Raw genomic sequence first — 21,631 nt, forward strand, 5'->3', positions numbered from 1 at the left:
ATGTTTTAAATGCATCACAGTTTTGAAGAAGCAAATTCATATGATTTTAGAGTACACAAAACAATGGTATATAAAATGGATGTCATTTTCAAAAACACAGTAAGAGAATTATTGAAAAGATAGCATAAAGGAAATTATGTTATATTAAATTACTCTTAAGTTATTGTAACAGACTAATTTCCCAAAGAATTTTTTTCTTTGTAAGAAATGTATTCATTTACTAAAAAAATTCATGAACTTCCACTCATCAACATATGTTATCTTACAGTTTTTTAATTTAAATTTTTAGCTCTTCCCCATTTATTAAATATTTCAGTATCCTGTTTTCAAAATTCATGAAAATTCACCTTGATTATTTTATTTTTTTAGCAGAAATTAAATTAAATTTATATGATAATTAATATACATTATTAATGTTTGTTTTTAATATTATTATTTATATTTCTAATTATAAGTTTCATTATAATTTATTCAGAAAATGCAAATATACTCAGAAAAAAATGTGAAACACACAGTAATTTAAATAAAGCAATATAAAAAATTTATTTCCTATTAAGTATAAAATGACTAAGGTACAATCTTACAAATACTGGCCTTAAGTAACTATAATTCATCTTTTGTTTCACCTTTTTTATTTTTCTCATCTTTAATATCTTTCTTAACTGATTTTTTGGATTTCTTTTTACTTTTTCCTCCAACTTTAGAATCTCCTTTCTTTTCAGGAGGTGGTGGCACATAAGTTTCATCAAGGCAACCTAGAAATGATGTATTTAATTATATATATATAAACATATGAATTACTTTTCAAAAAATTAATGCTATACTGAGAGTTATTACATTAGTGTTCAACTTCAAGTTGCACTATACACAACATACTTTCTCATCAAGGTGCAATAACTGAATTCTAAATTTTAAAGTAAGACACATATATTCAGTTTGGAACATATATTTCCATTTGGAAAAATACTCTAAATGATATAAAAAGATTATATTTTATTCTTTTTGAGTCGATGAATATATTCTTGAAAAAATTATGAAGTCTGAATTCTTATAAAGCCATTGCCCTATCAATGTAAAATATCTTTGGACCTTAATATTTTAAATTTAAAAAAAAAAAAGAAGAAGAAGAAGCTCTATTCTTCTGCAGTTAAAAGTAATTGAATCTTTGAATTTTGTTATTTTCAATCATTCAATAATTTTAAATCTGATATCTTTAACCGGGATCAATTTAGACACATGTTTTTGTTATATCTCAAGAATATTTTTGAGTAAAAAAGAATCCAACTGATAGAACCCATAAAGTGATAAAAAATAAGATTTCATAATTTTTTTAGAAGTACACTGATTGAATCAAACAACATAAAATATAATTATCACATTTACAGTAATTTTCCAATTGAAAGCATATGCCCATTTCTGAATATTTAGAATTTAACTAATAGGCTATGACTAGAATGGTCATCTTGTATACTATAAGAATGAAAACTGAAATGCCATCTTATAATAAGAATATTTATATCAAAACACATTTAAAAAGTCTTGTTAAAAAAATTAATAAAAGTCTATATATTCTTTGACAACCATATAAAATCACTGATTCATAAATAAGCCAGGAAGGGAAACATACCAGAGAGTTTATTATCATTATTTCGAAAGCTGCAAATTTAAATACTCAAAAGCGTACTGTCATTAATTCTGAATTCCGATCAATAAAGTTTTTAAGTAATATAAAAGAAATGTAAACATGGAAAATTATTATAGTCTGTGTATTTTCTACAAGCGGTTCAAGGTCACATTTTCTACCTCGTTATTGGTTGTCTGATACCATTAACGCGGTAGAAAATGTGACCTTGAACCACCTACAGAAAATACAGACTATATGCTAAAGGCATTGCTTATAATAACATAATGCTTTGTTTATAACATAACAATAATTAAAAACAAAAAAAACTGGACTGCAGGATAATATAAATTCCACAAATATTTTTCATCCTCTTTTAATCACCACCAAGCTAAAATTTTAGATCCTTTCTTTTTTAAATATCAGAGATAAAACCGAGAAAAACATCCAGTAACATATCTATTCACAATTATATTTTTTTACAACTTTAGATCCTAATTTATGCACAAAGAAGTATATTATGCTTTTCAGATTATTAACACATTGACAGCCATGATGAATTTCTGACAATGTAATTCATATGAGTCTGCTAGTCATCGTTGATCCCTATAGTAATTGTTAAATTGGAATGGTGTGTGTGTGTGTGTGTGTGTGTGTGTGTGAGTTAGAGAGAGAGAGAGAGAGAGTAAGAGAATGCCTTTCCTACATCATGGTCATGATTTTCAAAGCATTCAAAGATACATTTTGTTTTAAGTTTCTCTAAAAATGCAACAGAAAGCAGATAACCTAAAAGTTTCCAGCCACTCCCAAACATACATAAAACGCAATTTTCTTTCTCATATGGTGTATTTTTTAAAACTAAACTGAGAAATAATTTCATTTTTCAGCTATTAAAAATGAATAATGATGAATGAATTTAATGAGTTCATCATAATTTAGAAAATAATTAAAAGCAGAAAATTTTTTTATATATAACTGTACCTAAATAATAGTATCAATTCTATGTAATAGTTGATAATTTCTTCAATTTTTCTTAGGAATAAAATATTATAATCAAAGAAATTCTAAATTGTCACAATGAAATATTGCACAAATTGCATATAAATAAGGCAAAATTACATCAGAACTAACATTAAAAATATCATCCATTTTCATTGACTAATTTCAGAAATATTTTGTAACTCACACTAGATGATAATGGTACTTACTGGTATCTCCTTTTTGTAAAGCTTTATCAACACATAAAAATTCTTTTAAAGGTACATCTTGATAGTTGAAATACCAATCTTCAATATCAGCTTCATGTTTTTCTAATAAATTTTCACACTGGAAAAGCAAATATTAGAGATTATTTAAAATTTCATGAAAAAAACTTGTCTATTTCATTAAAAATTATTAAGAGGCATAAAAAAATGCATGAGAATTAATAACATTTCTTTTTTGACTAAATTATAATGATTATACCAAATGCTGAAAAGAATTTTTATAACTTTTTAAACCTTTCTGCTTCCAAATTGAAATATTTACTGTATTGAATAAAATAAGAATTTTTAAAAAGAACTTTAAAAAATAGACGTAGCCTAAAATAATTAGCATATATAAGTATCTAGATAAGAGATTATTTTCAATTCTTAAAATAGGTAAGAATTCAAGTAAGTATATTCTTTAAAATAAGGTAATTAAATTTTGGTTTTTGCTTATAAAGTAGTAGCCTCCAAAAAAATTAATAACAAGATTAAGAATTTAAGGAAAACAGTTAAAATTTTCATTTTAAATAGAACATTGAACTAATAAAAATAAAATTCGGACCTGCATTTTCAAATTAGTAACCTCGGCAGAAGGTTTATCCCATAACTCTTCAGGTATACCAAGCTCTACTTTTACACCTTTGTCACTGAAAATGACGAGAATATCAAAATTATAAACTAAAGGTATTTAAGAAAAAAAAACATTAATTATACATATAATCCAAAATTAGAAATTTTTCTTGCTGATATAAACATTTATAATTTTTTATGATTTAAAAAATGACAAATAAAAAAACATTAATATATTCATTTATCTGTATAATACAAAACTTAACTCTGTATAAAACATTCGTATAATGCAAGACTTGAGATTTATTTTGAAACAAAAAATAAATCACAAAAATAAAACAGAAGTTATCTCTATTTGTAATGTAATAATTAATAGTGAACACAGCCACTTTAAAAAAAATATTAAAAAAATCAATTTTAAAGAAGTTTCTCAAGGAAATTGGTCTATATTCCTAATTTCCAAGAAATCATTTATTGAATCCCACAAATTCTCATTAATTTTTCTTCAATTTTATAACAGCTTTTCAAGTAGCTCTAATTGATCAGAACAAAACTCTAACATGTTTAATATCAAAAAAAAAAATTTAACATCTTATATCAGAAGATCAAATTCATAATTTTTTAAATTTAAAAAAGAAAGGGTATAAAATTTTGAAAATCAATTAACATAATCAATAGAAATTATTCAGATTTAGAAATAATTAAAAATATTCTTTAAACTGGATACATGTGAATTTACAAGAGTAAGTACAAAAAAATTATGATACATGCAAGGATTACAATTTAACAAATACTTTGTTTTTTAAATAAACTATTATTCATACTCTCAGAAAAGAATATCTTTGCACATAAAAAGTAAATAAAATAATAACCATGAAAAAAAAAATGAAAAGTAAATTTAAACATTTTTTACATTTCAAACACTATTTTTTATTTAAGTACTTTTTAAATTATCCAAATTTAGTTTTAAAAAAGATACACAAATAAAAACAATGAGTTAATGCAAAATCAAAAATCACAAGAGTATTTATTTGATAGCATCATGGCAGATTTTTTATTTTCAAATTAGAAGAAATATTAAATACATGTATGAAAAATTTAAGGCATCTGAACTGTCAAATGGCATTTAATGTATAAACATATCTTTTTCATATATCTCTTAAAACCTATGGCTTTAACTTTCCTTTTCTGGTGATAAAATGTATTTATTTATTTATTAGCATCATGACCTATCCCCTTTCTCTAAAAAATTGTTGATTTAGCAAAAATGCAGAGAGTTCTGCTCACAACTTTCAGAATTCTAAGTTTTCCTGAAAGCTGTAAATACAATGCTGATGCTCTCTCTCTTTAATTTTTCTTTTACATATACTAGCATACATTTCAACATTGGAAAGATAGTTGCCAACAACAGAAACTTATGATGTGGCCGACATGCACATATACACAGAAACAGACTTGTGTCAGAATTTTAAGTTTATAATCGGATATAAACTTCATGTTCCAAATTTTTATATATTTCTATTTTTAGGTAAAATATCTTATATGAACACATGATACAAGGAACACATATTGTATATAATGCAAAAACATAATTTTTTAAGCAATTTTGTGGTTGAATAGAGAAGATGCTTTAGAATTTTTAAATTTCATTTTAATACACATAATTTATGTACAAAAAAGAAGCAGCAATGAAACTGACGTCCATTCCCATCATAATACAAATGCAGAAGGGAGTGAAAGAGATCCGAAATATTTTCCCTTGAATATTTTATACTATGAGATTCTAATAGGGATTCTTTGACACGTATAGACTTAGGAAAGGGAAATATAGGTATCTTTTATAAGAATTTTCCTAGCTTGACAGATTTTTATTCCTTCACTTGGTGCATATAAAAGTGCTGGTTAAAGCAGTTTTACAGAGCTTGTGTAGCATTGATTAAATAAAAATGGTTGAATTTAATCAGGAAATAAGAGAAAAATTTAGAATAAGCTAATATGGTTTAAATTAAGATAAAAAGAAGATTAAGATTGAGATTAGAAATTAATTAAGATTTAAATTAGATTTTAAACTATCATTATTATAAGAGAATTAGAAATAATTAGACCATTACTCAAAAACCTGAAGGTTTTTTTTTTAAACTGAAATTTATTACATTATAATTGAAGAAAGTAGTACACTTTAAAAACATATATAACATAAACTGCTGATTAATACTTAATGAAAGACTGAAAAATATTTTCAATAATTTATTTATGTTTTAAAAGTTAAATAAATTATAATAAACAGAAGTTAATTAATTTATTAAGAATGATTTTTAACACTTTTAAGGGAGAAATCTAATTTCCATAGAAATTTTAATCTCATCTTCATTTCACCATTAGAGGAAATTTGAAATAAAATTTCTAATAACTATGGAGAATTTATAGCAGTCATGTCAGTGTCATTAATCCATTCAGCTCAGTATGAAATATTTTATTAATAATCATGACATGGAAATATATATATATAAATCTTTATAAAATTCTTAAATATTTTTTTTTAAGTTAAGCTTTTTAAAGTAAGGTAAGTAAGCAATTAAGTTCTTTAAAGTAAGATAACAATAAAGGAAGTTTCAGAATCAGCCATGACTCGATCTTCATTCAAACATATCTCCATTCCAATAATGAAGTTCATATATATATACATAAACTTCAACATACATGGGAAATTTCTTTTAATAAAGAAAAATTTAAATGCCAGATGTGATTAGATCAGAAGTCTATATATATATATATATATATATATATATATATATATATATATATATATATATATATATATATATGTAATGATATTTTAACTCTAATTTCAATTTAATTAATTTTCATAGTAACTTCATCTTAATTTAGCCCATAGTAACTTCATTCTAAAATATTCTCTTATTTCGTGATCCAATTCCACTGTCTCTACTTAATTAATTCAAGAGAAGCTTTGTTAAATTGTTGAATCAGCTAAACTCTAACTTTCCCACACTACGCGTGAAGAGATAACATACCGCTGATGAAGCAAATTCTTTTTTAAAATCTCCCTTTGTTTCCCCTACCTTCTCGGCGCCTGTAATGAAAATCCCTATCGAAATCTCATAATACATTAGCACTGTGAAGAAATGTTTTCCCTATCAAAATCATAGGTTATATAAGACCAGGGATAAAATGTCCGAGAGGTCTTCCCTCATTCCTTTCTGTGTCGTTCTGTGTGCTCGTCGCTTGTACATATGCTTGCTTCTTCAAAATGAAATAAAACGACGTCACGAAATTAAAAGTATCTTCATTGCCTTCAACTGCATCATGCTTCACCACAAATAATATTACATATTAAAAAGTCGACAAGGATAGTTTCCTGTGAAAAATGATGAAATGAACTAAACGAATTAAAATTAAATCCGCTGGCCAGGCCATCGCCGCGCTCCAAAGATGATTGCTTCGGTCCAGGTTCGCCTGCTGCGATGTTACCGCGGCGAAGCTCTTTCATCGCCGTCACCTTCGGCTGCCTCAGTCCACATCGTTTCGTGCAAACCGTGGTCCATGGTCCAGTCCAGTTCCCGTTGAATCCCCTGCATTCCGTCATGTTACCGCATCGTCGATGGTACCGTGCCTAACCTGTGACTTCATCCGACACTGCTGCTTAATACCCTTGTGCTTGTGCTCCATATCCTCATGTGCGTGCTCCTTATATCTTCAAAGTGTTGGGGCTCCTTGTCATCATAAAAATTTACTGGCTCCTTGCCTGAGCTGAATAATAATGATCTCGACGTGATTTCCTTTTTATATCATCACCACAATATAATACTCGCCAGTGGTCTCCAATGCCAGATTGAATCACTCAAATTTCGAAAATATCTCTTGTGTATTACATTATCAACTCAATATAAAAATAGCCTGCCGTAGTCACCATTTCCAGTGCTCAAAATTGCATTTTTGTGATTAATTAAAAAGTGATAATTCATCAAGAAAGTGTTAAGTGTTTCCCGACTCAACGGTGAAAATCAAGATTTAGTATATTGTGTGTTTTTCTTTTCTTTTGATTTTGATTTTTGAATTTTAGAATTATTGCGAGTTATATTTTTATAGTATTATTTAAAATATTGAATTTTTAGTCATTTATCAAGTTTATTTTTAAAATTTTATGCATAAATTATAATGTTTTTTATTTGAAGTATACTTAAATGTTATTAAGATCCGGAAAAATGACTGACCAAGATAAAACAAATGTGTCTAATTCTCAAGGTTCAGAAACTGAAATTGGTAAAAAAGAAAATGAACAAATAGCCCAAGAACCCTCCATAATCCCTTTTGATCCCGAAAATGGGATGAAGATGGATTTATGGTTGGGATATTTTAACAGAATTTGTCAAGAGAATAACAAAAATGATTCATGGAAAATTAAAAATAAAGCTAAATTTCTAAAAGGGTCAGCTTTAACACATTATATAAATAGTTGTTTAAATATTGATAATTTTGATGATTTATATTGTATATTAACTGAACAATTTATCCAACCCAATATTGTTAATTTTTCTGATTTTTCACAATTGAAATTTAATTCAAAAAATGGTAAATTAGTTGATTATTTTCATCAAAAATTAAATTATGGCAGACAGTTAGGCCTTAATCCACAATTGATTTTAGAAGGTCTTACTGATGGGCTGCCAACTCAACTAAAACAATTAGTTAGCATAAAAGCTCCTAATACCCCAATAGAATGGCTTACAATAACTACTAAATTATTAAAAATGGAAGAATCTTCAGAACCAAACCCAGGCAGGTGTAATGAAACTAGAATCAGAATAAGGCAACCAGCAACTTTTACACCTAGGCCTAACTTAAATTATAGATTTCAAAATTCTTATATTCCTCGAGCTCACAATAATATTAGACAAAATTTTCATAATTCAATAAGGCCACGTCCCAATAATTACAATAACTATAATCATAATTTGCATTTTCAACAAAGATTACCACCTTCTCCCTGTAGAATTTGCACTCAAAAAGGGATTCCAAATGCTTATCATTGGACCCAAGTATGTCCTTTTCAACAACCCCAATGTATGACAAATGTTCCAATAACAGCCAATTCGACTTCCCCGTGCACAGAAGTTCCTCTTGGCTGTTCTCAACATCCTGGAACGAGACAAAATTCTCCTAATGAGGCCCCTGGCCCAGCATGTTGACAATTATTAGTGTCCGGACACATCTCAACTTTACCAAGTCTAGCTAACTTGGACAATGTTTATAACCCTCACAGTAATATAAATATTGTTATTGACACAGGATCCACTCTTTCAATTATATCTGCAGATACTGTAAAAAAACTTAATTTGACAAGAAAAAATGTATACCCTATTCGAGTCAAACAAGCCCATGGAACGTTCCAATTAACCCAAATTTGTGACATATATTTAAAAATTGGCCAAATAAATAAGAAAATCAAATTATATATTATGGACAATCCTTTACCATATATTATTTTAGGACTACCAGATTGTAGTTTATATAAATTAATTATAGATTGTGACAAAAATAAAATATTTCAAAATGGACAAATTATTACCAATTTGCATACCAATAATAATTATCTGTCTTTACATATTGTTGAAAATGATAACACTAGTGATAATAAGGTCAGGGTAGTAAATACCTCAGAGGAAATTTTCCCACCTCTGACTGTTAATAAACTATCTGAGCCTGTATTATCTCTGGTGTCAGAATATTCTCATGTGTTTGCAAAAAATAAATATGATGTTGGTAAAATAAGAATGGAACCTCCTAGAATAAATTTAACATCTGATTTACCAGTTTCACAAAGGGCTTATAGAACCTCTGCTACTGATGAAATTGAAATAAACAAGCAAATTAAAAATTTGTTAGATGCAGGTTTAATAAAAGAATCTACTAGTAATTATTCCTCCCCTGTAACATTAGCATATAAAAGAGATGAAAATAGAAAAAGTAGACTTTGTATTGATTATCGTAAAATTAATTCCCTTTGTAAATCTGAGGCAGAGCCTCTCCCTAGAATAGATACCTTGTTAGATAAATTAAGTACTGCTAAAGTTTTTTCAACTTTGGATCTTGCATCTGGATATTGGCACATACCCTTGCATGAACAAGATAAACATAAATTGGCATTTGTAACTACTGAAGGTTTATATGAATTTCAAGTCCTACCTTTTGGCTTTAAAAATGCACCTGCAATATTCAATAGAACTATTCGTAGAATTTTAAATAAACATAAATTTTCAAATTTTGCATGCCACTATTTTGATGACATAGTAGTTTTCTCTAACTCATTAGAGGAGCACTATGATCATTTAAAACAGATTTTTCAAATGTGTGAAAAAGAAAACATTAAATTAAAATTTTCTAAATGTGTGTTTGCTCAAGATAAAATTAATTTCTTGGGGTATGAAGTCAAAGAAGGATGCATTTCTCCTGATAATCATAATATTGAAAGTATTAAAAAATTACAACCTCCAAAAAATGTCAAGCAACTTCAAGGTTTTCTTGGCTCTGTAAATGTTTATAATAAGTTTATTGATTCTTATGCTAAAATAAGAGAACCCTTAAATAACCTTCTTAAAAAAGATACATCATGGCAATGGACAGAAGACTGTCAAAAAGCTTTTGAAATGTTAAAAAATAAATTGATAACTAAACCAGTGTTACAACTATATAACCCTAATTTACTTCTTCATGTTTTTTGTGATGCATCTCAGGTAGCCATTGGAGCTGTTCTAAAACAACCTGACTGTTCTGGTAAATTACATCCTGTATCTTATCATTCAAGAACTTTACGATCTTATGAAAAAAATTATTGTATAACTGAGTTGGAATGTTTAGCAATAGTAGATGCTCTTGATAAATTTTATTATTATTTACATGGGAAAAAATTCATAATTCATACTGATCATGCTGCTCTTGTTTGGCTTAAAAATGTAAAAAATTTAAGGGGAAGATTATTTCGTTGGTCTTTAAAATTAAGCATGTTTGATTATGAAGTTAAATATTTAAAGGGAACTGCTAATGTTGAAGCTGATATGTTATCAAGGCATCCTACTGCTCAATATCTCCATCATTCTGTGCATTTATTGGAATTAGATGAGATAAAACACTATCAAAGTTTAGACAATTTAGATGATACTAAATATAAAAATATTAATGATGTACTTGTAGTTAAAAAGAAAAATTTATTTAAAATAGTTGTACCTTTTTCTCTTAGGAGAAAAGTTTTGCAAACAGCTCATGAACAATTTGGGCATCCAGGCACTCAAAAAATGATAAATTTAATTACTCCACAGTATTATTGGCCCCATATTACTAAAGATATTACACTTTTTGTTAAACATTGTGATATTTGTCAATTAAATAAAAAGAAAAAGCAAAAAAGATTTGGCCTTTTACAGACTGTGCCCCCCACAGATCGTCCTTTTGAATGTCTTTCTGTCGATACTGTTGGTGGATTTAACTATTACAATTCAACTAAAAAATTTCTTCATATAGTAATTGATCATGCGACTAGATATGTTTGGGCCTTTCCTTCGAAAAATGAAAATTCTGAAACTTATATTAATATATTAAAGCAAGTTTTCCAAATTCAGGTTCCTTCCAAATTATTAACTGATAGAAATGGTGCTTTTACCTCATCTAAATTCAAACATTTCCTCAGAAATTACAGTGTCAAGCATCTGTTAACATCTTCACATCATCCACAAACTAATGGAAAATGTGAAAGAGTTAACCAGTCAATAGTAACTAAATTAAAGTGCAAAGTCAATTCTTCTCCTACTAAAATTCCTTGGACTAAACTTTTAGAACAAGTAATCAATGAATATAATTTAACACCGCATTCAGTCACAAAATTTCCTCCTGCATATTTGTTATTTGGCACTTTACCTTATCCTCCTCCCTTAACTCAAAATCAATTCTATCCTCCAGTAGAAGAAGCAAGAAAATTAGCTAAAGATAATACAATAAAATATCATGATAAAAATAAAATAAGATATGATGCTAGATTTATAGATTCTCCATTCAAACCTGGTGACATTGTAATGTATGAGGAATTTAATTATCCAAATCGTAGAAAATTATCTCCAGTGTTTTCAGGTCCATATGAAATAGTAACTAAAATTTCAGATGTAAATTATGAAATAACTAAACCAAACGCATTAACAAACAAAGCTACTGATATTGTCCATGTATCAAAATTAAGAATATATTATCCACCAGAAAAATTAAAATTAAGTCATGAATAATAATTTAAAATTTAAAAAAAAAAAATCTTTTATTTCTCATGTTTCTTCCACATAACCCCACTTAGGTTGGCCCGTTGTCTCCACTCGTAAGAGTTAGTTTTTCTTTTCTTCATGATGATGATGTGATAGGCGCCATCACAACATAAATTCAAATACCTCAGTCTTATTGAGATGTGAGTATAGGGTCAACCTTACAATTAATTTCTATCTCTTTCTATTTTTATCCTGGATATGTTGTTCTCCACTTTGGAAATAAATATTCCTGGATGAGAGTAGAGAGAGAATAAGAATTACGTCCCCTTTTCTTGATGTCCTACTTTTGGGTCATTAAGTTTCACCCACTACTAGAAATTGGTGGACAAAGCTTTACTATTCACCACTAATTGGCTAACTAGTGGGTTAAAGTTTTTCTTTCACAAATACACACTTTTATGTCATTTATTTTAAATATTTATGCTATAATAAGATTTTGAATCTCATATTATTATTTTCAGATTCAAGTGTTATATACAAAAATTAGAACAGTGTTGATATATTACTATTATATAAGTTCAATTTGTTATTCCAATATTTTACATTCAATTTGATAATTTTGGTGAGCCTTCTACTATTTAAAGGACCCTGTATGCAAACATTCTTTAGAGACATTCCTCATCAAATAGAGACAATCTTACAGATTGAGAGACAATAGACTGAGTTTCTTCAGAAAATCATTTGTACATTGCATATTTTAATATTATTTTTGGTGTTGTTGAATATTATCCAATATATTCACAGATATCATATTATCTTTTTTGTGCTTTATATAATCTTGTTAAAAATCATTTTTATATTATTGTAAAGGTAAGGGAAAGTCGGGTATCACGTTTAATATGCTTTTAAATTTTAGTTTCTTACTTGACCACCACTGTAAGGTAAGGCTGTATGTCGAGGGCCCCGGCATACTTCTGCGTCTTGCAGTGGGGGGAAAATTGTAATGATATTTTAACTCTAATTTCAATTTAATTAATTTTCATAGTAACTTCATCTTAATTTAGCCCATAGTAACTTCATTCTAAAATATTCTCTTATTTCGTGATCCAATTCCACTGTCTCTACTTAATTAATTCAAGAGAAGCTTTGTTAAATTGTTGAATCAGCTAAACTCTAACTTTCCCACACTACGCGTGAAGAGATAACATACCGCTGATGAAGCAAATTCTTTTTTAAAATCTCCCTTTGTTTCCCCTACCTTCTCGGCGCCTGTAATGAAAATCCCTATCGAAATCTCATAATACATTAGCACTGTGAAGAAATGTTTTCCCTATCAAAATCATAGGTTATATAAGACCAGGGATAAAATGTCCGAGAGGTCTTCCCTCATTCCTTTCTGTGTCGTTCTGTGTGCTCGTCGCTTGTACATATGCTTGCTTCTTCAAAATGAAATAAAACGACGTCACGAAATTAAAAGTATCTTCATTGCCTTCAACTGCATCATGCTTCACCACAAATAATATTACATATATATAAATGAATGTCTATTTGATTTGTTTGGTTGTTTGAACTTTAAAAATTCCATACTCTTTGACAGATTCAAATGAATTTTGATGCAAGTTTCTTGGGATCTGGAAGGATCAGCTACATTATTAAAATGCTTCTAAATGTTCTATTAAAACAGTAAATGGAGGGTGGGGGTATTTTTTTAACAGTTTTCCCATCGTGACTTCAGAACTTATCACTTTATCACTATTGTTTTTACACTATCATGGAATCTAATTTTTCAAGGGTGATTATAACAAAATTTGCATCAGATCCTTTTTAATATTGTTGAAATGTTAAACTTATTTCACTTTTAATCACATATAACATTTGCATGCTTTTGCCCATTTTAAAATTATGATACTTTCTTAAGACATTTTTATTTCTGCTTTTACTATGCAAAATAAAAGGAAAATATTTTAATATGTATATGCAGTAGTTTACTATTAAACACTAACTTTTAAAACTACTGCATTTTTTAAAACTATTTTTGTCTCATACTTAAGTACTTTTAAAATTTTTAATGGGCCAATTAGTATATCAAATGCCTTATTTTTTACTGTTTTTAAGTCTGAGATCATTTTATTTCACTTGAAAAATTTTACCAACATATCATCAAGTTTCAAAATCTAAATGCTGAGTTTTTAATGCCTGATTATTTAAGTACATTTGAGTACCAAGGTTCATAAAATACCACAGATATGATTGCAAACAACAAAATCTGCAGGAAATCAAAAAAATATTTTGAGAAAAAAGAAATAGACATAACCAAAATTATTTACAAAATATATTGTTCTTTCCATGCGTTTTGGCATTCTATTTAGTGCTCTTGTTACATGAAAATTTCGTTGAACAATATCTGAAATTTACAATAATCAGAATTTTATTTTTAGTAACAGTTGATATTAAGATATGCAATAATACACACATAGACATACTGTAATAACAGCACAACTATGTGTGTGTTATTACATCAAGTATTAAATAAAAGATTACTATATAAGACCATAAGTTGCCTTCTTTTAGCAGTATTATTGCTTTAACATAAGATTTGATTTCTTTAAATGCCAGTATGGACTAAGAAATTCAATATTTCTGCAATTAATTATATGATTAATTCAATTCAATCTATATGAATATGAACCAAATTTATGGTTAAAAATGTTGTTTATCCTCAGTTTTTAGATCAGTAAATAATTGTGGTTGAGAAATTTAAAACTTTTCAAAAGATTTAATATAAAAATAGTACAATATAAAAGTATATGTGTTTTGCTTTTTCTTATATACATATAGAATAGATAAACACAGGTGAAGCTGTGGATGCATTAGCTATTAAATGATGAAATTCTTACAATAAGCTTAAAAATAATTTATCAAATAAAGTAAAAATTGTAATTTTGCAAATCAGCTTAAAATATAGAGAATTTCAGGAAATAAATGTTTTCTAAAAAAGTTCTTTTTCTACAATTTGACATTTCTGTAGTCATTCTAATATCTATTTAGTTTTATGTACCAAACGTTTAGGAAATTATTAATTATTTTATCATATTTTATTGAGAAATCCAATAAACCAAATTACAATTATTACATATGCATAGAAAACAAAATTAGAAAGAAATATAAATTGAACTTACAAAAGTATAGCCTCATTCAAAATGCTTATTATAATATTACATTACATAATACAAACATTTATGTACTTACACTAAATCATGAAGCACTTTAAATGTTGTACTCATTCCTTTTGCAAATCTTGTACTGTCTTTCCTTTCTTTATGAATATTATAATCTAACAACCTTTCACAAATACCTTCCAATGATTCAAGCAAACGAAGTTCTCTGAGAGAAAAAAAATTTAAATTAGTATTTAGAAAATTAGTTTTTTAAAAATAAAATTAACTTTTAAAAATCATACAAAAAGGATATAAATGAAAGGATAAAAGGATCGTAAATGATATATACATTAGGAAAATCTTAGAATTTTCAACCCAAATTTTGCAAATAATATTCTAAAAAAATCTTTTCTCAAAATATCACAATAATTTGTTATTTCAATAAAGCATTTCTAGTATATTATTATATACTAAAAATAGCAGATATTTATTTTTCATTATAAAATTGATTCATAACAACTTTTATGTACAAGACTAAGCATAATAAAATTAATGTTTTTTTTTCCAAAAATAATTATGTATAAATTTCAAAAGAATATTTCTTTTAATTTTTTAGAATATATATATTCTGGCATTCACATTTCATACCGTTTTCACAAGAAATTATAAAAAGTATTTTAATTAACATTTTTTATTATATAATTGTTCTATAGTCAAAAAATGTAATTAAAAAAAAGTATTTTTTTATCATTTTTAGGAAAGACAGCATTTATTTCTTGGATAAAATAAGAAATTTATGGAGCTTTTCAATCATAATATTAAAGCTGTAACGTTTAATTTCTAAGAGACATATTCAACATTTAAATTCTACTGCTCCCTTTAAAATATAAATGTAAAATTTTTGCTACTTTGTTCTGAAATATAAATCCATCCAACTTAAAAAAAAAAGCCAGTTAAGTAATGAATAAATAATAGTTAAAAATACTTTATTTCCATACCTACAAATATAAAGAAGGAAATTTATGATAAAAATATTCATTCAAATTCAGTATGAATTATTTTTAATTTATTATATAAATTTAGGAAAAATTATGAAAATAAAATTAATATTAGACCTGATTTAAATTATCTTTCTTTCTTCAATCCTAAGGGAGTTATATAGAAATGATAATTTTAACTCCTTCATTTACCTCTTTTAAGATAATTGGACTGTTTACCTATGAATTTAGTTGAGATTTCTGTTTTCTCATCATATTACTAATCAATTTAAATCAAAATCCAATCGAATTTAGTCTACTTAACACGGTCACAAAGTAAAAAACGTGAACATGTGTACAAACTTTTCAATGAAGCCCAATTTTGGATTCTAAAAACTATTATAGCAGATGATCTGCAAATTTTTTGAAATTGGTACCAAAAGAATTATTATAAAAAGATATGGAATCTAATAAACCAGTCTGAACTTCTAAGGAATGTACTCAAAATCTAGCTAGATTTGAAATTACAATATGGTCAATGAATTTCGATCAAGCCAATTAATAATCTGCCAAATAAGACAACACAAAAAAATTCTTATACAAGATGACAGCTGTTTTAAAAGCTTGGCAATAAACCACGGTGCAATTTTAAAGAATAAAAAAAAAAAAAATGTAGAAAAGTTTTATACATAATGAACAATACAATCAAAGAAACTTAATCAAATACTGACATATGCAATTACAAAGACAAAGAATAATATAATATGAACTTACGATTTTGCATATTTCTTCTTCTTTCTAGCGGCTGGATCTAATTCATATCCAATTTCAATCACTTCATGTGTCTTACCAGTCTCTGATAAGCGATTTTCTAATTCAATAACAAGGTACTTGCATACTAAAAAAAATACAGAATCATTTTTTAAAAATAAATAATCTTCTTGAAAATAATTAAAACATTAACTATTTAAAATTACTAATATACTCGTACCTCATTTAACAAGCAAACCAAAATGTTAAAAAAATGTCTCTCTTAACAAGCAATTTTTCACAAAACAAGTGAGGAGAGATATTGTGACATGCAGTATTGATCTTCATTTCAGGTATCAGTTTATGTTGACCATTTGTTTGAAAGAATCCTTAATTCTGCATATAGAAGCTTTGGCTGGTTATTGTTAGTAAAAATAGACTCCAAGGAAAATAAGGAAGTACCAGGAAGCATTTATCAACAAGATTGTGCATCTGAGGAAGATTATGTGGCTGGAGGTGGGCAGAAATTATATCAAATAGTTCATGGAAAAACATAACCAGAACTAAGAAAGAATTTATAGGGTTGCATTCTGTCTCACTGCAAAAAAGTTGTGAATGAGATTTGGTTTAGAGAGAAAAAGATAACAGTCTCAGCTGAGCAACAACTTTTCAGTGAAATAAAAGAGATACTGAAAATATAAGATTTTATTGCATAGTATGTTAAGAAGCATTTCCCTAATCAGAAAATAGCTATTCCTTTTGCAAACTCATTTAATGATAACATTTCATCTCATCATGAAATCATCTCATTTTTACAAAATTTTAAAACATAGCCAAAGAAAAATATCTCACATAACTTTCTTTAAAAAAAAAAAAAAAAAAAAAAAACATTCATTATAAATTACATAATTATACATTTAAAATATTTGAAAGGATAAAATTGCAATATGAAAGAGCATATATTTTAATAAGATAATTTATAATTTTTTAAAGGTTTTTTTTTTTTAATAAAGTGCATTATTTTATTTTACATTAATTCTATGGTAAAAACTGTTTTGTTTAACAAGTGCTTCGCATTAGAAATAACTTTTGGGAAAAGAATATGCTCATTAAGAGAGGTATAAGATAATATTTCATATATATTGTTTCTAAATATAACTGGGTACAATAAAATAAGATTTATATCTTTTTGTGTATACTGGTTGTCTACATACAAATAGAGGGGAGAGAAAAGAACATTATTAGAAATCATAAAAGCATAAGGAAAAATAGAATTGGCATTCTCAAGTGATAAACAGATGAGAAAAAGTAAGGACACTATACAGAAAGCAGAATAATTAGCTAAAAAAGTATAATAATAATTAAGAATTACAGGCGATATTCAAAATTTTATCCATTGCCATTGATACACACATAATATCTATGCAGTATAGATTACTGGTATTTGTATATGAACTGTGAGTAACAGTCAAAAATGCCATATTCATTGAACCAATAATTAATAATAAAAAAACATGACTATATATTATGTTAGACACAGCTAAAATTTGATTATATTTGCTAATGACATGTAGATAAGTTTATAATCTATTAATGGCATGAGGTTGTGGTACCTAAAGTTTGCCAATAAATTATAGACAAGTACTAGATTACCAAACATTTTCACAGAATTGTTTATTTTGTAAACCATACCACTAGGAAAAGTGGCTCATAACATTAGGAACATATCCAACTCTACTGACATTCTATAAACAGTAGTCTTCAGTGATGGATTTAGGCTTTTTGTAACCCTGGGAAGTGCACAATATGAGGTCCCTCTTCTAATAAGCTGAAAATTTAATTTTACATTTCAACACATTTTTAATCAGTTTTTTATTTTATCAATTTCATGAAAATGCATATTATCACTTATTCTTTTATTATGACACATGATTATATAATATCCACATTTATATGCAATTATATTTAAACAGATGGTTGATTTTATAATAATTAACTAAGTGAACATAATGAAATAGATACGATTCCTGACCAATTATATGACAAGGTGTAAATGTTATCTTAATATTTTATAATTCATTGAATTTATAATGTTTACAAATTTAATTATTTGGTCACTGGGATAAAACCATTTTCTTAATTGATGTGCCTGCAGGACCCCTTTAATTCAGCAGCCCTAGACAGTTGTCTAATTAGAAAATTTGCCACTGAAGGTCTTCAAAGCACAATGGAGGGGAAAAAAGAAAGAGAGAAGAACCAGATGAATTGGCAGACATGCAAAAGGACTATTATGCCCAATCTATCTTTATCTAAGTCCAACTCAAAAAGTCAAATTCAGAACTGTGTAATGTCACGCAGCTAGAACAGCACTGCTGCATGTTAGTGAATATTTGATGATAAATGCACCACACTGAAAATCTTTCTCAATTCAGTGATACAGTAACATGACAATTTCTGTTAACTAAACTCTATACAAAATGAACATCGTCCAAATCCTCCGCATTCATAAAATTATTCATTTTAACCACATTTGGCATCTACCATGACGAACATGCATATACTAACTTCGCGAAATTAAGTACAATATTACCTATCCATGTCTGGCCATGCTTTTCTGAGTGTCTATGTCACCATTAGGCTAGAAAGAAGAAAAAAAAGCTAAAGCAGAAGAAATGTCTAGCAGTTATAAAATAATCAGGCACATCCACCCAAAACTGATTACAGTATCCCTTATATTAAATCTTAGAAGATATTTTTTTTTCTCAAAAACTACGACAAATAAGAGGATAGTGCACTGCATTGCTGCTTTATTATAAAATGACTTTATATACACATCAAAAATTTAAATAGAAATGCATTAACTATGTTCTGATTGCATTGCAAAACAAATGAAAATTTAAGAGAAGTGCAAATTAATTCATAAAATTTACATATTACAAGAAATCCAAACAATAATGGGATAATACAGAGAAGAAAGAAATACAATATTGAATTGTTTTTATATCAATAATTTATATTTGAAATATAAACTTTTGATAGCTATTTTAGGGTTTTTTTAATGCCACAAAAATTAATAATTACATTACTAATCTTAATTTTTACTATTCATAGCCATTATTAAACTTTTTAAATTACTTTTATGAAATATCTTTATATACTAAATAAAATAAGCAAAACTCAACCAAAAATTATAAAAATGAATGTTCATATCTATTTCATATATTAGCATATCAATGGAAAAGACCATGCACATGTCTTTGAAATAATAATTATTTTTAATGACAAATAAAATTGATTATTTCAAAAGGTGTGTACAACAAACAAATAACACGAATACAAATACGGTTGGTCCCCCTCCCTTTTAATTTTGTCACTTGGAAAAAAACCAGTTTCAAAAAGTTGGAAATGCCATCTTGCAAATATTCAACACATCACAACAAATTTGTTAATAATAATAAATACAAATTACATTTCGAAGACTTCAGTTTCTTAATTTAAAAAAAAAAAAAGAAAAACCCTCTATTGATTTTAAATATAAAACACTTGCTTTTGCTTTGCATTCAATGCTATGCACATTGTCGGCAAAATGCTAACAAATCATGCGCTTAAAAATATCAATAGTTGCTACTTATTCTCACTACGAAAAAAAATATATATATATTTATATATAAATACCTTCACACTGTTTAGCATATTTCACACCATACATTTCTTCTTCCGGAGTATCACCATCTTTCTCGTCTTCTTCGCTACCGCAGGAAACATGACTAATGTACAAAAGAGAGAAAATCCAAAACGCGATTCCAGTAAAATTCTTCATTTTAATGATGTAAAAATGCTATAGTTCAATCAACTAGAATAGATTCCACGCATATAGAAACGTACTCGATAATCACTGGCTAGAGATAAAATAAACGGGATCTAGTCATTTTTCCATATGTGGATTAACACAATTTGCAAAATTTGGAAACTCGATGCTGTAAAGATTTTTACAGCGTATGATTATCAGATTATTTTAAAAATTATCTCTTATTGCTAAAAAACAGCGAAATCGGCTTTTCTTTCATAGAATTATCTTAATATCAATTAAATTTAACTTCATACACATAAACAAACCAAACATATGGTTTGTACAATATTAAACAAAAACTGAATAGGGATTGGTTGATTTATTTGCAATTGAAGTTGTAGTTATATACATGTGTTAATGGATAATAATCAATAGAAAGATAAAACAAAAATTTAAAAAAAAAATTTATCTTAAAATTAATTTTTCAAAACATTAATAATGTGATTTTTTTAATTTACTTTTAATTGCAAATATTGATAAAAATAGATATAGACAGCAAATCAAATTGCAACAACTATCATGATATCACATGATAAAGGTTACTACGCTTGTTACAATTATGAACAAGAGATTATTAATTGACACAAACAAAGTTCCCTCCTTAATACTTGTAAAAGAAAAAAAAAAGTAGTTGCAAGGTGAGGATAAAAAGTAGTCCATCAATATATTTTGAATATTACGGCATAATTCGTCTCATGATAAGCATGTTCTCATCATGGTTTTGTTTCAAATATTTCTCTTTAACTCCTTTATTAAATCATTGTTTCTTCATTTTATGTTATTTTTATTTGACAATTACTACTATTCTTTTTCTTGTTGACACATCATGCAAGAATAATGGCGCATTTTCTTTTCGATTTAAATCTTTCTTTCTTTGTATGTTTTAAAATTGCAGGATTTAGAGAACAATTTTCTGTCACTTAAACATCGGAAGTACAAACTTCTAATGTTCTGATTTTACCCAAAAAGAAAAGTAAGGAGCTAAAACAGTTTAATGAGTGAGTGCATATGCATATTTATATTCTTTATTTTGTAGCTACAAAATAAGTACAAAAGAAAAAAAACCATTCAATGTTTTTTATAGTCTTTTCTGATTTAGAAAAGCATCAAAATGCACTTCAAAAATAGAAGGAAATGCTTCGTTGATATCCTTGCTGTAAGATATCCAACTATTTTCTTCATTTTATGGATCTA

General features: G+C 27.1%; 1 protein-coding gene across 1 annotated transcript; it reads right to left on the reverse strand.

Annotated features, from left to right (window-relative positions):
* Positions 1-518: 518 nt before the first annotated feature.
* On the reverse strand, positions 519-20,728 carry LOC129976073 (protein canopy 4-like). Its single transcript, XM_056089448.1, has 6 exons — positions 20,263-20,728; positions 16,612-16,735; positions 14,952-15,086; positions 3,431-3,515; positions 2,830-2,947; positions 519-755 (listed from the first exon to the last, which is right to left on the reverse strand). The coding sequence occupies exons 1-6, from the start codon at positions 20,405-20,407 to the stop codon at positions 604-606; spliced, it is 759 nt and encodes a 252-aa protein (XP_055945423.1). The 5' UTR covers positions 20,408-20,728; the 3' UTR covers positions 519-603.
* Positions 20,729-21,631: the final 903 nt, after the last annotated feature.

This window comes from Argiope bruennichi, chromosome 1 (assembly GCF_947563725.1).
Source record: "Argiope bruennichi chromosome 1, qqArgBrue1.1, whole genome shotgun sequence".
NCBI lineage: Eukaryota > Metazoa > Arthropoda > Arachnida > Araneae > Araneidae > Argiope > Argiope bruennichi.

Bases quoted from the DNA above. Each gene is read 5' to 3' on its own strand.
- LOC129976073 (XM_056089448.1), bottom strand. From the start codon at position 20,407: ATGAAGAATTTTACTGGAATCGCGTTTTGGATTTTCTCTCTTTTGTAC. The intron at 16,736-20,262 runs GTATTTATATAT...TATTTTTTTTAG, and splicing joins ATATGCTAAACAGTGTGAAG to TATGCAAGTACCTTGTTATT. The intron at 3,516-14,951 runs GTAAGTACATAA...CGTCATTTTCAG, and splicing joins AAAGTGCTTCATGATTTAGT to TGACAAAGGTGTAAAAGTAG.